We start from the raw sequence: 21,567 nt of genomic DNA, 5'->3' as shown, positions 1-21,567 counted from the left end.
TATCAGATCACACTATAGATCCCATAAGAAAACTTTTTAACCCCTGAAAATCATGCCAGGGCTGGAGAGATGGCTCAGAGGTTAAGAGCACTGACTGATCTTCAGAGGTCCTGAGTTCAATTCCCAGCACCCACATGGTGGCTCACAACCATTTATAATGAGATGTAATGTCCTCTTCTGTCATTCATGCAGGCAGAGCACTGTATACATAATAAATAAATAAAACTTAAAACAAAAAACAAGACATGCTTAGAAATTCCGTCATTGGCCAGCATGGGATTTGTTTAGAAAAAAAAAAAGAAAGAAAGAAAATCATGCCGAAGTCAGAAGTAATCTTATATGCCAGGTACTTACCTGCAGCTTGCTTCATATGTCTGGCGCATATGGCCGATTCTCCACTCTGTGGGGAGTAGAAAGAAGGGAGAAGCAAGCTACGCACATCTTCCTGTGCCTCAAGGAGGAGAACATGAGCATGGATTGGCTCTTCACCAGGACCCACCCATTCTACTTGGAGGGCTTCGGGTCTTTGGGTTGAATGTGGAACACACCTTAAAGGGACGATATAGGCTGGCACTGGCTGTCTGCTGGCATTTAATAAAGTGCCTGGCTGTCTGTGCGCTGCCTGCAAATAGACACAGGCCCCGAGTTTGCTACACAGGGTGTGCATTGGAAAAGGAGTAGTCTTATACAGCACATATATTCCAAACTCTGATATTTTAACTGGAAAAGTTGGGGGTTGTCTTATGTGCCCAGTTGTCTTATATGCTAGGAAATACAGTATTATTTGTTTTTCTTCCCCTGTAGTAGGAATTTGCTTACTTATTTTTAAGGACTTAAGGTGTAAAGCTGTAGCTTCTAGATAGATGTTGGTTTAGTGTGGAGTGTGACAAGCTGATTTATTGGGACTTTGTTTTCAGTGTATCATAATGCTAAGTATCACTGAGCTTTGAACTATTTATTTAAGTAGCTCCTCTTGGACATTCCCTGAGGAAAGACAGGAGAGCACGTGAGGGAGGTAGTAGTTCTGTCTTCCTGGTACAGAGGAAGGCAGCGGCCTGATTCAGCTTGTGCATCAGGGCAGCTGGAACTGTAAGACCGTGAGGTGAGGTGTTCACATTGTGCTGTGGACTTAATTTACTAATTTACTGCTGCTTTAAGAAGTATGCAGTTGAAATGCAAGTCACAGTGACTCTTGAACAGAGAAGATGGGTTGCCAGTGGAAACTGATGGATGATCTTCGATGCTTTTTAGAATATCAGAGTACAATCGGGAAAGTCCAGCAGTCGATTGAATCATCTCCACAGAGAACTGAACTTCCTCCTTGTGAGTACCCTGGAATTGTTTTCATTGAGTTGCATATTGTCATGGAAAGTGTTTCACAGTATAACTTTGATCAAAAACATGTTGTAAATGTTCCTTTTCGTTATACTCCTGACAATTGGACAGTTATTTTCAATGGGGTTGTTTTCAATGAAGGGGAACGCCACTGAGATCCCAGCTACACTCCTCCCCTTTGGACTTGACTGGCTGAGTTGTGTAAGCCATCACCTCAATCAGTGTTGAACCTTTCCATTACTCCTAAATGAGGCCTTGTATCCATAGGACTTATTAGTACTCAGCAGTCTCTGGCAACTACTAATCTGCTTATAGTGTTTGTAACATTTGTTTGTCAAATAGCATCTGATTTATGGACATAACTGCATTTTGTTCATCCTTTTATCAGCTGATGAACATTTCAATTTTTTGATTTGGTTTGGTTTTTCGAGATAGGGTTTCTCTGTGTAGCCTTGGCTACTCACTGTACATCAGGCTGGCCTCAAACTCACAGCAGTCTGTCTACTTCTGCCTCCGGAGTGCTGGGATTAAAGGCATGCACCACCACTACCCAGCAATTTTTTTTGCATTTTTTGGCTTTATGAATAATATTGCTATGAACATTTCTGTAAATTTTTGTGTGACTGTATTATTTTCTGCATCTCTGATGAATTGCTAGGTTATATGGCAACTGTGAACCGTCCTTTCCCTTGATATGAACGCACAAAAATGCATGCACAGAATCATAGGGGTGTGTGTGTGTGTGTCGACAGTCTTTTCAGATTCAGTCTTTGTATTTTATAAATACATATAATTGTTTTTCTTTTATCCTTATGCATGTGTGCCCTCTTTCCCTTCCACTCCTCTTTTTGTCCCTTTGACTGCCTCTTTTTTTTTCTTTTTAAAATTATCTTATTTATTTTGTATATTTTAAATTATATTTATGTATATGTAGCAAGTATTTGTGCAGAAAGTGTCAGTTTTTTCCTACATGTAAATTGTGGAGCTAGAACTCAGGTTATCAGGGTTGGCATTTTTCCTCGGAGCCATCTTGCTGGTCCTTACTGTACAGCCCTGTCACCTCTGTTTGGCACTCTGAGGATCAGGCATTGTTTTTCAGTAGAGACCCTGTGGGCGTTTCACACTGCCTGTTCTTTGTGATTTGGACCATCCTACACATAGCAATATATTTAACATTCCTTATCTCCACCAGGTTAAATGTCTCAGTCATTTTGATACAGAAAATATTATCTTCACCTTTTTCACAGACCCCTTTGTAAGTAGGAAATGATCTCTTTTCTGTTGAGAAACACCCTCTTCCCCGCCCCCGCCCCGGGGAATAAAGGAGTTGTTAACTACTTCATCATGTCATTTCTCATAAGAAGCAAAAGCTTGTGAAGTTTGTTCACTCTGGTTGGAGTCGTCCCTCATGATCTTCCCGCTCCTTCTTCCCTGCTGTGGATAGCGTCCCTGCTAAGTTGCAGCAGAATCCTCACATTGATTGTTGCTGTGGCTACTGTATGCAGCCTGTCCTAACTGTCTTTCCTCACTGTGCTTGAATTTTGTGTGTGTGTGCATGTGTTTGGATAAACTTGTTTTCAGTTTTACGTTTGTGGTTTCATTGTTACTTTATCTGTAATGTAGTCTTCACCCAGGATCACGTGTGGTTCAGTGTACATAGCATTATAGTTGAGAATACCATTCCTAGAACATGCGTGCTTGGTGTGTACCCTGGTACTGTTTGTTAGTGATGTCAGCTAGTTACTGAAGTGTTCTTAGACTCAATAAAATGATGGTAGCAGTAGTATCTGCCTCAGAGAGTTTTGTTGGGATTAAATAACACAGACACACAAAATCCTATGGTGATTTAGTTAGTGGTCAACATTCAAGAGCCCTTACCACAGGCTCAGGGGACCTAGGTTTGATTCCTAGTACCCACGTGGTGCCTCATAACCATCCATAACTCCATTTCTAGGATATCCAGTGCCCTCTTTTGAATGCTGAAATCACCAGGCACTTGTGTGGTGTACAGAATACATGCAGGCAAAACACTCAATACATGCAATAAAATAAACAAATCTAAAAAGAAATTGGTTGTAAAGAACTGCTACCTCAGGGTGGCCCGATCTTTTACTCCCAGCACTTGGGAGGCACAGGAGGATCTTAGGAGTTCGAAGCCAGTCTGGTCTACAAAGGAAGATCAGGACAGCCAAGGTTACAGAGAGAAAAACCTGTCTTGAAAAACTGCAGGGGGAAAAAGGGAATTGCTACCTTAATTGATACTATTAAATACATCCCTATTAATTAAACTATGATTTCTGCTAACATATTTTCTGGCTGTTAAATCATTCTACAGGTTTTGGCTGATGGCTTGAGGACTGGTGTAACCGAATGGCTTGAACCTCTGGAAACAAAATCTGCTGTTGAACTTGTGCAAGAGTTTCTGAATGGTGTTTGTTTTTATAATTCATTCTCGTTTGTTGCTTGTTTTTAGTGTAATATGCTTGCTACATTTAAATATCAGTTGCCTCTGCTTTATATAGCTTTGGGTTAGAATACATTAAAGCTGTGATCGGATATTCTAAAATGTCAAAGATGTTATTATAAAAATTGTACACTTGAATTGTTAACTTGAGCTACAGCGTGAGTTCAGTGAGTGAGTTCAAGCCAGGCAACTTAGACTTTGCCACAAAATAAAAAACAAAAGTAAAAAGAGGGCTTGGGGTGTAGCTCAGTGGTAGAGCACTGATGAGGCTTCAGGTCTGCAAAAAAAAGAGAATGCTTACATGGAAATTCATGTAGCACAAAGGTGTTTGAGACTGTGGAAGAAGTGTGATGCAACAGTACCTGAGTGTCTTCCACATGCCTGTCACATGTCACACTCTTTGAAGGATAGCTGTCATACTGGTAGTTAGCTAAAGTCCCACTGTACTCATCCTGTTCCTATTTGTTTATTGAAAGCAGGATTAGGATGGAGATACTATGGAAAGCAGAAAAATAAAATCAAGCTTATAAGCTTTTTCTACTTTCTAGACTTAAATAAGCTGGATGAATGTGATGATTCTACAAAAAAAGATGCACAAAAAGAGGTAAGCAATTACTATCCGTTAGAAACTCACCCTAGTTTTGAAATCGGGTGTGCTGCCGCCTTTCATTTTGTAGCATCTCAGATCTGCTTCCTTCCTGTATTGTTTTTGTGGTTGAACTGCAGAGTGAAAGCAGTTGTGTTAATGATACCCTTAGAGGGCATTGCTGTACTATATGACTACAACAGCAAGCAGCGGTTACCGTCCACAGCGTGGCAGCTCCATCTCATGAAAAGCAAGGGGCAGAGGCGATTTAATAAATGTTTTTGGCGTGTGTGGTGGTGCACACCTTTAATCCCAGCACCCAGGAGGCAGAAGCAGACGGATCTTTGTGAGTTCAAGGCTAGCCTGGTCTACAGAGAAAGTTCCAGGACAGCCAGGGCACACAGAGAAACCCTGTCTCAAAAAAGCAAATCAGTAAGTTGTTTGTTTACTTATTTTGGTGTAGAAAGAAAACAGATAGCTTACTTTTAAGTAGTATAATTTTGCTGTTTTATGTTTGATTTTTGTTTTGAGAGGGCTTTGCCATGTAGCTTACCCCTCAGACTCGTTTTACTTCTGCCTCAGTACACTTCGCTCTAGGATACTCTACTAGGGTACACTTCGCTCTAGGATGCTCTACTAGGGTACACTTCGCTCTAGGATGCTCTACTAGGGTACACTTCGCTCTAGGATGCTCTACTAGGGTACACTTCGCTCTAGGATGCTCTACTAGGGTACACTTCGCTCTAGGATGCTCTACTAGGGTACACTTCGCTCTAGGATGCTCTACTAGGGTACACTTCGCTCTAGGATGCTCTACTAGGGTACACTTCGCTCTAGGATGCTCTACTAGGGTACACTTCGCTCTAGGATGCTCTACTAGGGTACACTTCGCTCTAGGATGCTCTACTAGGGTACAGCTCTACTAGGGTACACTTCGCTCTAGGATGCTCTACTAGGGTACACTTCGCTCTAGGATGCTCTATTAGGGTACACTTCGCTCTAGGATGCTCTACTAGGGTACACTTCGCTCTAGGGTGCTCTACTAGGGCACACTTCGCTCTAGGGTGCTCTACTAGGGCACACTTCGCTCTAGGGTGCTCTACTAGGGCACACTTCGCTCTAGGGTGCTCTACTAGGGCACACTTCGCTCTAGGGTGCTCTACTAGGGCACACTTCGCTCTAGGATGCTCTACTAGGGTACACTTCGCTCTAGGGTGCTCTACTAGGGTACACTTCGCTCTAGGAATGCTCTACTAGGGTACACTTCGCTCTAGGAGTGCTCTACTAGGGCACACTTCGCTCTAGGATGCTCTACTAGGGTACACTTCGCTCTAGGATGCTCTACTAGGGTACACTTCGCTCTAGGATGCTCTTACTAGGGCACACTTCGCTCTAGGATGCTCTACTAGGGTACACTTCGCTCTAGGATGCTCTACTAGGGCACACTTCGCTCTAGGATGCTCTACTAGGGCACACTTCGCTCTAGGATGCTCTACTAGGGCACACTTCGCTCTAGGATGCTCTACTAGGGCACACTTCGCTCTAGGATGCTCTACTAGGGCACACTTCGATCTAGGATGCTCTACTAGGGCACACCTTCGCTCTAGGATGCTCTACTAGGGCACACTTCGCTCTAGGATGCTCTACTAGGGCACACCTCGCTCTAGGATGCTCTACTAGGGCACACCTCGCTCTAGGATGCTCTACTAGGGCACACTTCGCTCTAGGATGCTCTACTAGGGCACACCTCGCTCTAGGATGCTCTACTAGGGCACACCTCGCTCTAGGATGCTCTACTAGGGCACACCTCGCTCTAGGATGCTCTACTAGGGCACACCTCGCTCTAGGATGCTCTACTAGGGCACACCTCGCTCTAGGATGCTCTACTAGGGCACACCTCGCTCTAGGATGCTCTACTAGGGCACACCTCGCTCTAGGATGCTCTACTAGGGTACACCTCGCTCTAGGATGCTCTACTAGGGCACACTTCGCTCTAGGATGCTCTACTAGGGTACACTTCGCTCTAGGATGCTCTACTAGGGCACACTTCGCTCTAGGATGCTCTACTAGGGTACACTTCGCTCTAGGATGCTCTACTAGGGCACACCTCGCTCTAGGATGCTCTACTAGGGCACACCTCGCTCTAGGATGCTCTACTAGGGCACACCTCGCTCTAGGATGCTCTACTAGGGCACACTTCGCTCTAGGATGCTCTACTAGGGTACACCTCGCTCTAGGATGGTCTACTAGGGCACACTTCGCTCTAGGATGCTCTACTAGGGTACACCTCGCTCTAGGATGCTCTACTAGGGCACACCTCGCTCTAGGATGCTCTACTAGGGTACACTCGCTCTAGGATGCTCTACTAGGGTACACCTCGCTCTAGGATGCTCTACTAGGGTACACTTCGCTCTAGGATGCTCTACTAGGGCACACTTCGCTCTAGGATGCTCTACTAGGGCACACTTCGCTCTAGGATGCTCTACTAGGGTACACTTCGCTCTAGGATGCTCTACTAGGGTACACTTCGCTCTAGGATGCTCTACTAGGGCACACATCGCTCTAGGATGCTCTACTAGAGTACACTTCGCTCTAGGATGCTCTACTAGGGCACACTTCGCTCTAGGATGCTCTACTAGGGCACACTTCGCTCTAGGATGCTCTACTAGGGTACACTTCGCTCTAGGATGCTCTACTAGGGTACACTTCGCTCTAGGATGCTCTACTAGGGTACACTTCGCTCTAGGATGCTCTACTAGGGCACACTTCGCTCTAGGATGCTCTACTAGGGCACACTTCGCTCTAGGATGCTCTACTAGGGCACACTTCGCTCTAGGATGCTCTACTAGGGTACACCTCGCTCTAGGATGCTCTACTAGGGTACACTTCGCTCTAGGATGCTCTACTAGGGTACACTTCGCTCTAGGATGCTCTACTAGGGCACACTTCGCTCTAGGATGCTCTACTAGGGTACACTTCGCTCTAGGGTGCTCTACTAGGGTACACTTTGCTCTAGGATGCTCTACTAGGGTACACGTCACTATAGTATGCTCTATTCAATACAGTTCACTACAGTATACTCTGCTCAGTGTGTCTCCTTATTAGTAAATTAAATTCTGAGGAAAGTAACATTTACACAACTCTTTGTATGTGTTCATATCTTCACAGCTCTCAGAAGAGTGTTCAAAGTTTAAACTACTTCATTTTAAAAGTAAATAAGTTGAGTGTTGGCTGAAGTTTGCTTCTTTTTCAGACAGTGAACCATGAAGCAGCTGCAGTTGACAGGTCTGTGCTTATCACAGTGCGAGGAGATCTCGATTTTGCTGAAGAGCTGTGGTGCAAAATGAGCAGCAGTATGTATCCATGTTTGCTTTAATTGTATGTGTGTTGCTGTTTTCCTGTCTGTACACCACATGCTAACCTGGGCCCCTGGGCGGCTTCAGATCCTCTAGAACTAGAGCTATAGACAGACGGCTGTGAGCCGCCATGTGCCTGCGGGGGCCCTGCACCTGGTCCTCTGGAAGGGGAAGCCATCACTCTTAACTACTGAGCCGTTCTTTCCAGCCCCTTCATATGCCTTTTAAAATACACAACTTAGCCGGGCAGTGGTGGTGCACACCGTTAACCCTGGCACTCGTGAGGCAGAGGCAGGTGGAGCTATTTGGGAATTTGAGCTATATCTTTTTGTCTTTTTTCTCTTCCACTTTAAATTCCCCCCTCTTACCACTAAAGTGCAGGGCTTTTGCTTGTTTCACATGTGTATCATTAATTGACACTTTGATCAGTAGAGATGTGGATATGATTTCTGTGTGGCTTGTTTTTTAAGGTGTGATTTCATATCAAGACTTGGTGAAGTGTTTCACATTGATCCTGCAGAGTCTGCAGCGTGGGGATATACAGCCATGGGTAGGTTGAGTGGTGTGACTAGAATGTTCTTCCCAGTGACATACAGAAACCAAACCACACAAAAAGAGCATGTTTGATAAAACACTGGATCAAACAGTCTGGGTTGAACTCCAGCTCTGCTAGGTTCTAGCCATGTGAACTTGGGCCCCTTTGCTTCTCCGTACCTCACTCATCTGCAGTGTGAAGACTGGAGTCCACCTGCATCCTTGTGTAGGGTAGATTGATCTAGTATATGCACAATGCCTAGTGGCTGGCTTGGCACGTTTAAGCTGCTGATGTTGGTAACTGCTCTGGGAATGAGTGTTTTCTTTTTCTTTTTTTTAAATTTATTTATATAGTATTCTGCCAGCATGTATGCCAGCAGGACAGAAGAAGGCACCAGATCACATTACAAATAGTTGTGAGCCTTGTGGTTGCTGGGAATTGAACTCAGGACCTCTGGAAGAGCAGCCAGTGCTCTTAACCTCTGAGTCATCTCTCCAACCCTGGGGAATGAGTGTTTTCATAGGCCACTGATGAGACTTAAAAACTAGGGTGCTCAGCCAGGTGTGGTGGCAGGCAACAGCAGTTGGCAGTGTTTACAGTTTAGCTATTGAAGTAAGATTCTGTGTTTGTGGAGTGTGGATAAGCATGAGCCTGCTGCCAACAGTGAATACAAACCAAGGGAATCTAGGTTTTCAAAAGATCAAATGCAGCTGAGGAAGGTGGTGCACTCCTGTAATCCCAGCACTTGGGGAGGCAGAGGCAGGCGGATCTCTGAGTTTGAGGCCAGCCTGATTTACAAAGCGAGTCTGGGACAGCTGGACTACACAGAGAAATCCTGTCTCAGAAAAACAAAAACAAAACAACAAAAGAGCAAATGCAGAAGATGTTGGAAAGCTGAAGCAGAGACACTAGAAAGTAGTAGCAAGGATTTTAAAATCAGTTTACTATTTGGTACCTAAGTTAAGTCTGAGTTGACAGCTCTTTCTAAGTTGTAAATTGCCCAAGTGATATTGGATGCCACAGCTGAAAAGTTAACTTTTTCATAAAACATCGAGGTGCAGAGTGTGTTCCTTCAGGCGGCTTGCATTGTGAATGAAGTACAGATGCTTAGTAAAAGTGCCCAGTGGCAGTCCTGAAGTCACCCAGGAGAGTCTTAGTTGTAAAGCTCCCAAGGACCAACCCTTGATCTTTGGTAAAATTTAGACCTTCCTCAGTTGCTTTGGATTTTCAAAACACAAGTGAGAATGGCTTTTCTTTTTCTTCTTGGTTTTTAAAAAATGCGGTGTAGGCTGGGTGGTGGTGGTGCACGCCTTTAATCCTACGATGTGAGTTTGAGACCAGCCTGGTCTACAGATAATCCCAGCACTTGGAAGGCAGAGGCAGGCAGATAATGTGAGTTTGAGGATAGCCAAGGCTACACAGAGAAACCCTGTCTCGAAAGACCAAAAAAAAAAAGTATCAAAACTGAGTTCGTTGCTGAGGATTGCTGACTCTGAACTTGTGATACACCTGCCTCTGCCTTCTGGGCATGGCCCCAGAGCTTGCACATGGCAGAAAAGCAATCTAAAGCCACACCTATAGCCAGGAGTGGCATCTTAGAAGCTCAGGTTAGCGTGAAAGAATTTATAGTATCAGGAGGCTGGAAATGTACCATTGTAATTTTGAACTCATAGGACTATTTTGCTTATTACATTTATTTGTACTTAAGTTTGAGAATTGATAAGCTTCTTTCTGTTTCTAGCTGCACAGTGGGAGTAACAGTTTACTAAGCAAGCTCATTCACCAGTCTTACCACGGAGCCATGGACAGCGTCCCTCTCTCTGGAACCACTCCGCTTCAAATGCTTTTGGAAATTGGTTTGGACAAACTGAAGAAGGACTATATCAGCTTTTTCGTCAGTGAGCCATTTTTCCAATTTAAAAGCTTGAAAAACCTGTCAATTGCCACTCATAAATACTCTTAGGTTTTTACCTTCCTTGTCGCTGTAGATCTGACTGGGAGACAAGCATTTTCCTTAGCTGAGCCTATTTCCCACTTACTAAATATAATAGGTTAAATATAGCTGTAGTTTTTTGTTTGTTTGTTTGTTTGTTTGTTTGTTTTCCATTTTCTTTTAGGTATGAGTTTTGGTTGTTTGGTTGGTTTTGGTTTTTCGAGACAGGGTTTCTCTGTATAGCCTTAGCTGTTCTGGACTCGCTTTGTAGAACAGGCTGGCCTCGAACTCACATTGATCCACCTGCGTCTGCCTCCCGAATGCTGGGATTAAAGGCGTGCACCATAACACCCAGCCTTGTTTTTTGTTTGTTTGTTTTGTTTTTGTTTTTGTTTTTATTTTAAGATTTATTTATTTAGTATTATATATACAGTGTTCTGCCTGCATGTACACCTGCAGGCCAGAAGAGGGCATCAGATCACATTATAGATGGTTGTGAGTCACCATGTGGTTGGGGGGAATTGAACTCAGGATCTCTGGAAGAGCAGCCAGTGCTCTGAGCCATCTCTCCAGCCCACTTGTTTGTTTTTTTAACATGGTGTGGTAGAGCATCTGTGACATACATGTGGATGTGGGAGAAGAACTTGATGGAGTCAGTGCTTCCTTTCATCGTGTGGACTCCAGGATCTAGCTCAGGCTGTCAGGTTTGATAGCAAGTGCCTTTGCCTGCTGAGCCATCTTGCTGCCCCTAGTTAAAAGGTGTTTTTCAGTACTTAACACTTGATACTTTATTTATTGTGGGAAAACTATGATCAGTTTTAGAATGAGTATTAATGCATTTATGATGTAATTGAGGAACTATTTATCTTTCTCACCTCTTGGTTTCTTGAGACAGGGTTTCTCTATGTAGCCCTGGCTGTTCTGGATCTTACTCTGAAGACCAGGCTGGCCTCAGACTCAGAGATCTGCCTGCCTCTGCTTCCCAAGTGCTCAGATTAAAAGCTACTTGATCACTTCTTGGCGCACGCCTGTAATCCCAGCACTCGGGAGGCAAGACTGGTGGGTCACTGTGAGTTCGAGGCCAGCCTGGTCTACAAAGCTAGTCTAGGACAGCCAGGGCTACACAGAGAAACCCTGTCTTGAAAAAAAAAAAAAAAAGGAAAATTTCTAAAGCTTATTTGCATATATCTTTCTTGATAGGTCAGGAGCTTGCATCTTTGAATCATTTGGTGAGTTTCTTTTTATTATGTAGTCATTCTAGAAAGAGTTGCTAATTGTCTGTAATGTGCCAGCCTGTGGTCTAGGTCCTAGGAAGAAGCATCAGTAAGCCAGCTGATGCCGATTATTACAATTTCTTAAAGGAAATTAAAAAGAAATTAGGTCCATGTCATTCCTTTTTTCTTTGTATTTATGTAACTGATATGTAATTTTATTTTGTTGATGCCAAAGTTCTACCAAAACTCTTTCTAGAATGGTTAGGGAGTCCATTAGCTCTATGAGGGAGTATTTATTTTATATCCTCTTGACTCATTTGTAATACATTTGAAGGATTATTTGCTAAAGAAGTTATGACACTCTTTAATGTATTGGCTCACGACCAGTCTCAATTCTGTAGATACCCTCAGCATTTATTATGCAGCCCTTCCCTCATGAGAGCTCACTCTTTCAGGGTGAGTGGGTGGAAAAGTGTCTCCTTTGCCTCTTGGTCTTTTTGTTTGTTTGTTTGTTTAATGTATACAGTGTCTGCCTGCATGCACACCTGCATGCCAGAAGAAGGCACCAGATCTCATTATAGAATGTTGTGAACCACCATGTGATTCCTGGGAATTGAGCTCAGGACCTTTGGTAGAGCAGCCAGTGCTCTTAACCTCTGAGCCATTTTTCCAGCCTGCCTCTTGGTCTTCTAAAAGGCTAGCCTGGGCGGGTTTTTGTTGTTAGGTTTTTCAAGACAGGGTCTCACTATGTAGCCCTGCCTGTCCTGGAATTCACTTTGTAGACCAGACTGGTCTCAAACTCACAGACTCCCCTACCTCTGTCTCTCACATGCTGGGATCAAAATGTCACTGGTACACCTGGCTATGGTCAAGTTTTTACAATGACCAGGTGATAATCTCCCTTTGATTAATGCATGCTCTATTAGTGACCTAGGTATGGCAATAAACCACATCATGTTTGCAAGTTCTAGGCTCACTCAAGGGGGAAGGACTTGTGTAAACTACACTCCAGGGGGCTAGAGTCTTGAAGGCTGTTGTCAAAGTCTATTTATCTTTTCCACTATGGGCTATAAGGTTGAGTCTCAGAAATAGAACTGGAAAGTTGAACATTTCATGATGCTGGCTTAGTTTGTCAAATTTCTTCTCCAAAAGCTGTGCCAATGTACTAGTAATATGGGAAGGGAAAGTTGTCAAACACTTGGCTAGTGCAGAGAGATGTAGAGGAGCCTTTCAGATTAGCCCTTTGTTGGCCTCCTTAGTGCAGCAGGCCTAGGACCAGCTTTTCTAGGAGACCATCATCATTAGTAAATGCTTTAGTTTAAAGGGTGGTAGTGAGAGGTGGGGTTGCCTCCCTATCCCGTTATCAGGCTTCCAGATTTAGCTGCAGAGGGATTGGCCATTTCTCCCCAGGGGTTCTGCTTAGTCTTTGCTTCCTTACTCTCTGTCCTCCTTTCTTCTAGGAACACTTCATTTCCTCGTCAGTAACTACAGAGGAACAGGTGCATCGCGTGCAGAAACTCCATCATATTCTAGAAATACTCGTCATCTGCATGCTTTTCGTCAAACCTCAGCACGAGCTTCTCTTTTCTTTAACACAGTAAGGCTTTGTTTGTTTTTGTTTGCTTTGAGACATTGTCTCATATGTAGCCCAGGCTGGCCTCAAACTCAGTATAATCTTCCTGCCTCAGTTTCTCACGCGCTGGAATTACAGGTCTGAGCCTCCACAGCAGCTCACAGTAAGTGTTCTCTATTGTGACTTATTTAAGAACTGTCCTTTTCTAAGTGTCTTCTTCTAGAGTGCAGTGAGCAGTATGCAGGGATGAGAGATGGCTCTGCAGTCAAGAGCACTGGCTGCTCTTGCAGAGGACCATGTTCTGTTCCAGCACCCACATAGCAGCTCACAAACCATCTTTAACTGCAGTTCTAGGGGGATCTGACACCCTCTTCTGGCCTTCTTGGGTTCCCGCTTGCATGTGGTTTGGTACATATATACACTTAGGCACACACATGTACACATAAAATAAGTTTGTTTCCTTGGTTGTTTTGTTTTTGTTTTATATTCATAGCTTTATATTGCTAGTAAGACTACAACCTGTTTGCCTTGTCTTTAGTGTGGCTTTAAGTCAATGTCATATGAAGGAAAGGCTTTAGATTGGGGGGAAAAAAATCAGGTTAGACCCTTTCTTCTTCCTGACTTCATTAGGAGGCTTTTTTTTCCTTGACTCCTGTTTTCCCTGTAAGAAGGATATGCCTTCTCATTTGACTGCGAAGGACTACGTGATGGATCCTGTGTAAGGTACCAGATCCGTAACACGTACTAACATACACTGTCGTTTCTCATTTTCTAATTTTAAAAAGCACGTTCTACTCTCCTGTAAATCTAAATAAACTAAGCACCGCCAACAGTCTGTGATGACTGAAGGAGATCCTCTGGGCTGTCAGTAGCATGCCCGTAATTAGAGCTGATTAGTGTAAGTGCATGTAGTTTAGACCAACAACCCTTGCAGGTGAAGACGCAGATTCTTTGGGAATCGGGGAATCATTTTCCGAAGATTCTTAAAGATTTACTTATTGATATGCATGTTAGTGTATGTCTCTATATACACCTGCGCACTGCACAGAGGCCAAAAAAGACCCTCAGGTGTCTTGCTTTGTCACTTTCCATGTATTTTTTATTTATTTAAAAATTTTTTTGACTGTGTGGTGACATGTGCTTTTAATCCCAGCATTCAGGAGGCAGAGGCAGTCAATCCCTGAGGTCCAAGTTCTACATAGCAAGTTCAAGGCCAGCCAGGGCTACATAGTGAGTTGCTGTCTCAAAAAATTTTGTTTTCAGTTTACATTTCTTTAGTGTGCATGTGTGCCCAGATGTACATATGGCAGGTATGGGGCATTTTTACAGGACTCTGTTTTCTCCTACTATGTGAGTCCTGTGACGTGAGCTCAGGTTGTCAGGGTTAGCAGCAAGCACCTTTACCATTAGGATCATCTCAACTGCCCCCCACCACCTTGTTTCTTTTTGAGATAAGGTTTTCCCAGATAGGCTGGAAGCCAGCAAGCCCCAACAATCCTCCCTCTGCCCCCCGCCTAGTTGGCATCACAGATGCGCATGGCATGTCCAGCACGTTACATGGGGTATGGGATCTGAGCTCTGGTCCTCATGATTCCACAGCAAACCCTTTTAGCTATTAAGCCATCTTTCCAAACCATGGTTTCCAAATTTAGAATTTGCATCAGTTGTGAAGGTATAAAGAGGAGATTTTGAAATCATCATTGCTTATCAATTTAAAAGCTCCCCCACTTTATTTAAACCAAGCATCCCTTTTATTACGCATCAGCACTATGTAGACATGCTGGCATGTAGCACACGGGAGAGCATCTGCCTGGCATGCGTGATGCCTCAGGGTCATTCCCTAGTAGTAGAGAAAGGAGGAAGAGGAGGAAGATGGATGAAGAAGGAAAAGATCAGCACTGTAAATGAAGTAGATTTTTAATTCTCTGGATTCTGGGCAGGAGAGTTGGCTCAGCAGATAAAGGCACTTGGTGCCAAGTCTGAGGACCTAGGTTCAGTCCACATGGTGGAAGAAAACCAACTCCTGAAAGTTGTTCTCAGCTGGGCAAGGTGGTGCACGCCTGTAATCCCAGCACCCGGGAGACAGAGGCAGGTGGATCTCTGTGAGTTCAAGGCCAGCCTGGTCTACAAAGTGAGTCCAGGACAGCCAAGACTACACAGAGAAACCCTGTCCTGGTGGCGGGGTGGGGGGGATGGGGGAGGGCGGTTTCTCACATCTCTACATGGTAGCATCCACTCATGTACACAAAAGCATAGATATACACAGTGAATAAAGTTGCGTGTTTAAACCCCTAGGATTCTGAAAGCTACGGAGTCTCTATTGCCTCTCCTGTACTACATATTGTTTTCTCTCAGATACTTCCTTCTTCCCACTTAAGGCTTTGTGGTCAACTGTGAATTGAACCTAGAGCCTTGCCCATGAAAGGCAAGCTCTTCCACTTAGCTGCATTTAGCCCAATATATTTTTATATAAGAAGTATTATAACTTTTTTAAAAGTTTTGTTGGCATTGAGGTGGGGGTGAGGAGGTGAGGTGAGGGGGAGGGGGTGGTGTTTGTTACTATTCTGGCTCTGAACTCATTCCTTCTGTCAGTTCCTGGTTAGTGGCACTCAGGAAAATGTTTCTCTAGACTAGAAAGCCTTTATCTTTTTCATGCTCTTATTACAAAAACAGATGGTTTTATTTTTTTAGATCATGCATAAAATATTACAAACAAAATCCTCTTGATGAACAACACATTTTTCAGTTGCCAGTCAGACCAGCTGCTGTAAAGAATTTGTATCAAAGGTAAGCAACTTCATAATTACACTGTACCTTGTAGGCAGTTTGGGGCCCGTTTTCCGTAGAATTTCATGACCCAGGGTGGCTTAACTTGAGCCTCATGACTTTTCCTATTTCTTCTTGCAGAATTTGTGTCACTTATGACTTTTGAGCCTCTAGTCTTTGTTCTATCACAAAGTCAAGGGAGAAATGATATCCAGGAAGAAAGAACAGACAGACAATGATGAGGATAGGTAGTGACAGCAAAACCAAGGCCGCTACCTGCAAATGCTCATCCCCAGGCTCGGCCTTCTGAAGCTTCTGCCACACTGAAAGTGTGCACCGTCCATGGCCAGTAATTGGTTAATTTTTGAGATGGGGCATTACTGTGTTACTTAGGCTGGCTTTAAATTTTGTTGTCCTGTTTCAATTTCTAAAGTATTGGGATTATAGTCATGCGCCACTGTGTCCAGCTATTAATGTCCTGTTAAGTAGCTAAATTAAATGGACATGTTATAGAAAAAATGTTTTTGGCTGCCTGTTGTGGCACATGTCTATAATTCTAGGACTTAGGCGGGTGCCTCTCATGAGTTCCAGGGCCAGCCAGGTCTACATAGCAAGTTCTAGGCTAGGCAAAACTACAAATTGAGACACTGTCTCAAAAAAGGAAAAAAAATTAAATAGAGATGAGCAAGATAGCTTACTTGGTAAAAGTCACTATGTGTATGACCTAGTTCAACTCCTGTGACTCACTTGGTTAAAAGAGAGCTGACCTCCACATGCATACCCTGGTATGTCTACCCCTCACACACACCCCACATGTGGACACTGTATACAATATAATAAGTAAACAACTCTATACAATAAGTAAATAAGTGTTTAAAAGGATATGGGGTTGGGCAATGCCTCAGCTGGTGTGAAAATCACAGCACAACTCTTTTATGTTTGTTTGGTTGGTTTGGTTTTTCGAGACAGGGTCTCTCTGTGTTAGCCTTGGCTTTCCTGGACTTGCGTTTTAGACCAGGCTGGCCTCGAGTTGTAGACCAGGCTGGCCTCGAACTCACATCGATCCACCTGCCTCTGCCTCCCGAGCACTGGGATTAAAGGCGTGTGCTACCACGCCCAGCACGGCACAACTCTTGATGAGCTGAGTTCTTTGATCTCCAGGACACATGCAAAAAGCTGTTGTGGTGGCTTGTATATGTAATTCAACCTGTGGCTAAATAGGGGACAGAGACAGGAAAAGCCACTGAAACTGGAGTTAGAGACAGTTGTGAGGTGTATGTGGGTGCTGGGGATTGAACCAGGGTCCTCTGAAAGGACCAGTTGGTGCTCTCAACTGTCAAGCCATCTCTCCAGTCCCAGTCTATTACTGCTTGTTAAAGTTTTTGTTTCTTTGAAATGTGTATATGTTTTTGTCTCTCTCCCTCTCTTGACTGTACTTCTCGGGACAGGCATTGCAAACTATTTCTGTTCCTCCTCAGTGCTTGTCACATAGGATTTTACTAAATGACTAGAAGGAAGGAAGGAGCTAGCTGTTGTTTGGTTATTGGTTGTTTTTGTTGTTGTTTGAGACAGGGTTTCTCTGTGTAGCCTTGACTGTCCTGGACTTGCTTTGTAGACCAGGCTGGATTCAAACTCACAGAGATCCACCAGCCTCTGCCTACCAGAGTACTAAGATTACAGGCGTGCACCACCACACCCAGCTGGTTGTTTGTTTGCTTGTTTGTTTTTTAAGGTTTTTCTTTTGATATTTTTTTTCTTTAGTGAGAAGCCACAGAAATGGAGAGTGGAAATAAGTGGTAATCAGAAGAAAGTGAAAACAGTGTGGCAGCTGAGTGACAGCTCACCTGTAGACCATTCCAGTTTTCACAAGCATGGTAAAGATGATCTGTAGTAAATTAAATCATTCTGGGAGGAATCGTTGTTTTCCTGAACTGCAGGTATAAGACACACTTTTTTGTTTGGTTGGTTGTTTTGTTTTTGTTTGTTTGTTTTATAAAACATACTTTAAAAGAAAATTTGAGTTTTGTGCCAGAGTGAGGCTTGAAAGAATTCACAGCACAATGATTCCTGAGTGCTTTCTCCTGTTGCCCTGCGTAAAGGGGATCTTTACTAAATGAGTGACAGACAAGGGACGCAAGTGTGAGGTCAGTGATAAGGTGGAAGTGGTTGCTCACACTTTACCCTGTAATCGTGGTGGTGATTCTTCCCTAATGCGTTCTCTGCAGCTGGACGAGGCTTGGCATTTCTGGTATTCTGTCAGAGAGACTGCCCGTGCCAGTCTCTTGCCTGGCCCTCCAGCTTCTTAGAGACCCTTGTCTTCGTGCACGCTGATGGTGACGCCTCTTACTCACAGGTCTCAAGTGCACACATCCAAATGTTACAGAGGTTTTCTGAAAATGAATCTGACAGAGCACAAAGCTTTAGATTCCTTAATCAGCCACTGTTTGTTATACAAAGTTTTATCTTACTGACTGATACGTTCTTAGTGTCTTTCTTTTTGCTGTGATAAAATACCCTAATAGAAACAGCTTATAGGAGGAAGAGTTTATACTAGCTCATGGCTCCAGATACAGACTCCCTTGGTGGGGAAGTCAAGGCATCTGGAGCTTAAAACAAGCAGCCAGTTACGTTGCACTCACATCCAGGAAGCAGAGAGCAGCATGTGAAGGCATGGTGCTGCTGCGTTAGTGCCCGTTCTCGCACAGTCCAGGATCCAACGAATGACCCTGTTCTTAACTACGATGGGTCTTCCCACATCACTTACCATAGTCAAGGCAACCTCTATATCTCAGTCTCTTTTCTTGTTACTATGATAAAATACTCTGACAAAAGCAACACAAGTGTCAATGGCTTTATTTTTTTTTTCACAGTTCAAGGTACAGCCCATCGTGGTAAGGAAGTTGAGGCAGCAGGAGCTGGAAGTAGCTATTGATATAAATTCCGTAGAAGAAGAAAGTAGTATGTGCGTGCACGTGTGTGCGTGCGTTGGTGTTAACTCTTTTTCTCCACTTTAAGTAGTCCAGAATGCCTGGCCCAGGGAATGGTTCTATCCATAGCGGGGAAGCCTTTACACTTCATTTAACAGAATAAAGATAATCCCCTGTAACTTATTTCCAGATGATTCTAGGTTCTGTTGAAATGGCAGTTAATACTATTGCAGATAAAATGCAGAAATCATTAAACTAAAAAACCTTTTCTGGAAGCTATCAGTTAAAATCATGACAAATGTTTTCAAGTATGGTGTAAAACTTACAAGGTAAAGGTAATTAAAAATCAGCTATGTGGGGGTCGGAGAGATGGCTCAGAGGTCAAGAGCACTTCTGGTCTGGCAGAATACTTGGGTTCAGTTCCTAGGACCCACATCAGGCAACTCAAAACTACCTATAACTCCAGGCCCGGGGGACTCAGCGCCCTCCTCTGGTCTTTGTGGACATCTTTACACAGGTGATGCACATAGACGCATGGACAGAATAACAAGTCCTTTAAAATGTTCAGGTATGTAAAGAGAAAACTGTCTATGGAACAAAGTATATGTCAAAGGCTGAGAATCAGACATAGTAAAACTAGGAAAAATACATTTATAGCATATGTTCAGAAGACAATCAACAGCTCCTAGTATACTAGAAAAAAATTTTTTTTCAGATTACTTGAGGCAGAGGCCCAAGAAGGCCAGGGCCACACAGTGAGACCCTGTCTCAAAAAAACCAACACACACACACACACACACACACACACTTAAAAATTCAATGAGAGAATCATGAGCAGTTTATTCAAAGGAAATTCAGAGATCATCTCAAAAATAAAAAGTGCCTGGAAGTTGGCGTGGTTGGCCATGTTTGTCCTCCCAAGCACTTGGGAGGTGGAGGCAGGAGGACCAGGAGCTTAGAGTCCTGAAGCCTGAAAAGTGGCTCAAAAACAAAGGTGAGGATAGGGATTTAGCTCAGGGGTAGTGGCCTTGCCTGCATGCACCTTGACTTCTATTGCCAGCTCTGAGGTGGGATTAAGGGCGGGGTCAGAATAATAGGAGCAGTAGTAGCAAAGTTAGTCAGGTGTCTAAGCCTGAGTTACATAGTGAGTTCTAAGTCTCTAGACTAGCCTAAGCTACGCAATGAGGCCCTTCCTTCCTTCCTTCCTTCCTTCCTTCCTTCCTTCCTTCCTTCCTTCCTTCCTTCCCCCCCCCCCCAACCTTTCCTAAGTAAAAGTATGGCTGGATGTAGTAATGCGCACTTGTAATTCTAGAACTTGCGTAGTGAAAGTAGGATGTCAGAAGTTCAGGTCATCCTCAGCTACATAGTGAGTTTAAATTAAGGCCAGCCTGGTCTACAGCCTGCTCTGAGACTCTCTGCCTCACCAAAATTAAGCAAATAAACCAGCCAAAGATAAGCATTTAAGAGATTAGATGCAGCCAGGCGGTGGTGGTGCATGCCTTTAGTCCCAGCATTTGGGAGGCAGAGGCAGGCAGATCTCTGAGTTCAAGGCCAGCCTGGTCTACAAAGTAAGTCTAGGACAGCCAGAGCTGTTACACAGAGAAACCTTGTCATGAAAAACAAAGACAAAAAAACCCAAACAAACAAAAAAGGAGATTAGATGCTTTCATTGGGTTGAACACTAAAAAACTAGGTTCCACTATATCTAATGGTATTGTGCTCCTAAGTAAAACAGTTGGCACCAAGACAGGGAGATGTAAGAGAGTGAGTACACTTCTAGCTGCCATAGGAAGAGAGAATGATTTGGAATTAATGGAGTAGAAAGACAAGTGTCTAGTAGAGGGCTGCCCACCAGTGGATACTCAGCAGGTGACAGCAGTAATATGGAAACCAAAAGGTGACTTACAAGGAAGTGAATACAATCCCATTTGTTTGAAACACAGTGGTCATTCTTTGAGGGAAAAATGAGTGTACATCTAGCTAGCTGTAAGACTATACATCCTGCCAGGTAGTGGCAGTGCACACCTTTAATCCCAGCACTCGCAAGGCCGAGACAGGTGGATCTCTGTGAGTTCTTGGCCAGCCTGGTCTACAGAGGGAGTTCTAAGACAGCCAAGGCTACACAGAGAAACCCTGTGTCCAAAAACAAACAAAACGACTCTAAATCCTAAGAATTGCCTCTCTGAAATTTATGATGCCAGGATTCAGAAAAGATACTGTTGAGCCTTAAGTGGTGACACAGAAATTAATTTAGTTGATTGGTTTTCATGGGAAGGTAGTTGTTTTTTGTTTTGTTTTGTTTTAGCTCTGCTTTAAATGTTAAGTTGTCTAAGTTCAAAGCATCAGGAGGGTGTGCTGTGTAAACAGTTGTCCTGGCTGAGTTTTGCCGAGCAGATTCTTTTCACATGGAAGACAGATGCTATCCACACTCCTTCTCAAGTGCTGCGTTACAGTAAAGTCAGTTGTGACTGACCTCATTGTCTTTTTGCTTACAGATTTTTCTGAGTTGACGCTGAATGGTAGTCTGGAAGAAAGGACTGCCTTCATTAACATGGTTACCTGCAGCCAGGTGCACTTCAAGTAACACGTGCTGAGAGTCTCTGCAAGGTATCTGTGTTCTTTCAAGTATGTTGTGAAGGGATGTGAGGGGGATCTGGCTGCGAGTGACATCTGTCACCACACTGATTGCCAGGGTTGATTTGGCTGATCTGGCTGACTAGGCGGGTGTCCCCTTCCTCCCTCACCACTCCATGTGTGTCCCTCCCAAAGCTGCATGCTGGTAAAAAAACAAAACTATTTGGTTTACTATCAGTTTAGCCCTGCACGGTGTCTCCTTGCTGACTGCAGTGCAGTGAGTGGCGTGCATGGTCTACATCAG

The 21,567-nt window shown here is 43.8% G+C and overlaps 1 protein-coding gene across 1 annotated transcript in view; it reads left to right on the top strand.

Annotated features, from left to right (window-relative positions):
- The window catches only part of Zwilch (zwilch kinetochore protein), a 43,725-nt gene extending 22,404 nt beyond the window's left edge, over positions 1–21,321 (top strand). Inside the window, exons 8-18 of the mRNA XM_051156637.1 lie at positions 1,252–1,323; positions 3,671–3,764; positions 4,348–4,403; positions 7,639–7,738; positions 8,212–8,291; positions 10,018–10,174; positions 11,410–11,438; positions 12,884–13,020; positions 15,688–15,783; positions 17,524–17,636; positions 21,185–21,321. Of these exons, the coding sequence (XP_051012594.1) occupies positions 1,252–1,323; positions 3,671–3,764; positions 4,348–4,403; positions 7,639–7,738; positions 8,212–8,291; positions 10,018–10,174; positions 11,410–11,438; positions 12,884–13,020; positions 15,688–15,783; positions 17,524–17,636; positions 21,185–21,273 (1,023 nt within the window). The 3' untranslated portion in view covers positions 21,274–21,321. The remainder of the gene's footprint in view (positions 1–1,251; positions 1,324–3,670; positions 3,765–4,347; positions 4,404–7,638; positions 7,739–8,211; positions 8,292–10,017; positions 10,175–11,409; positions 11,439–12,883; positions 13,021–15,687; positions 15,784–17,523; positions 17,637–21,184) is intronic.
- The last annotated feature ends 246 nt before the right edge of the window (positions 21,322–21,567 follow it).

This window comes from Acomys russatus, chromosome 14 (assembly GCF_903995435.1).
Source record: "Acomys russatus chromosome 14, mAcoRus1.1, whole genome shotgun sequence".
Lineage (NCBI taxonomy): Eukaryota > Metazoa > Chordata > Mammalia > Rodentia > Muridae > Acomys > Acomys russatus.
The sequence above is the reverse complement of the archived record's forward strand: the minus strand, read 5'-3'. Positions and strand labels throughout refer to the sequence as shown.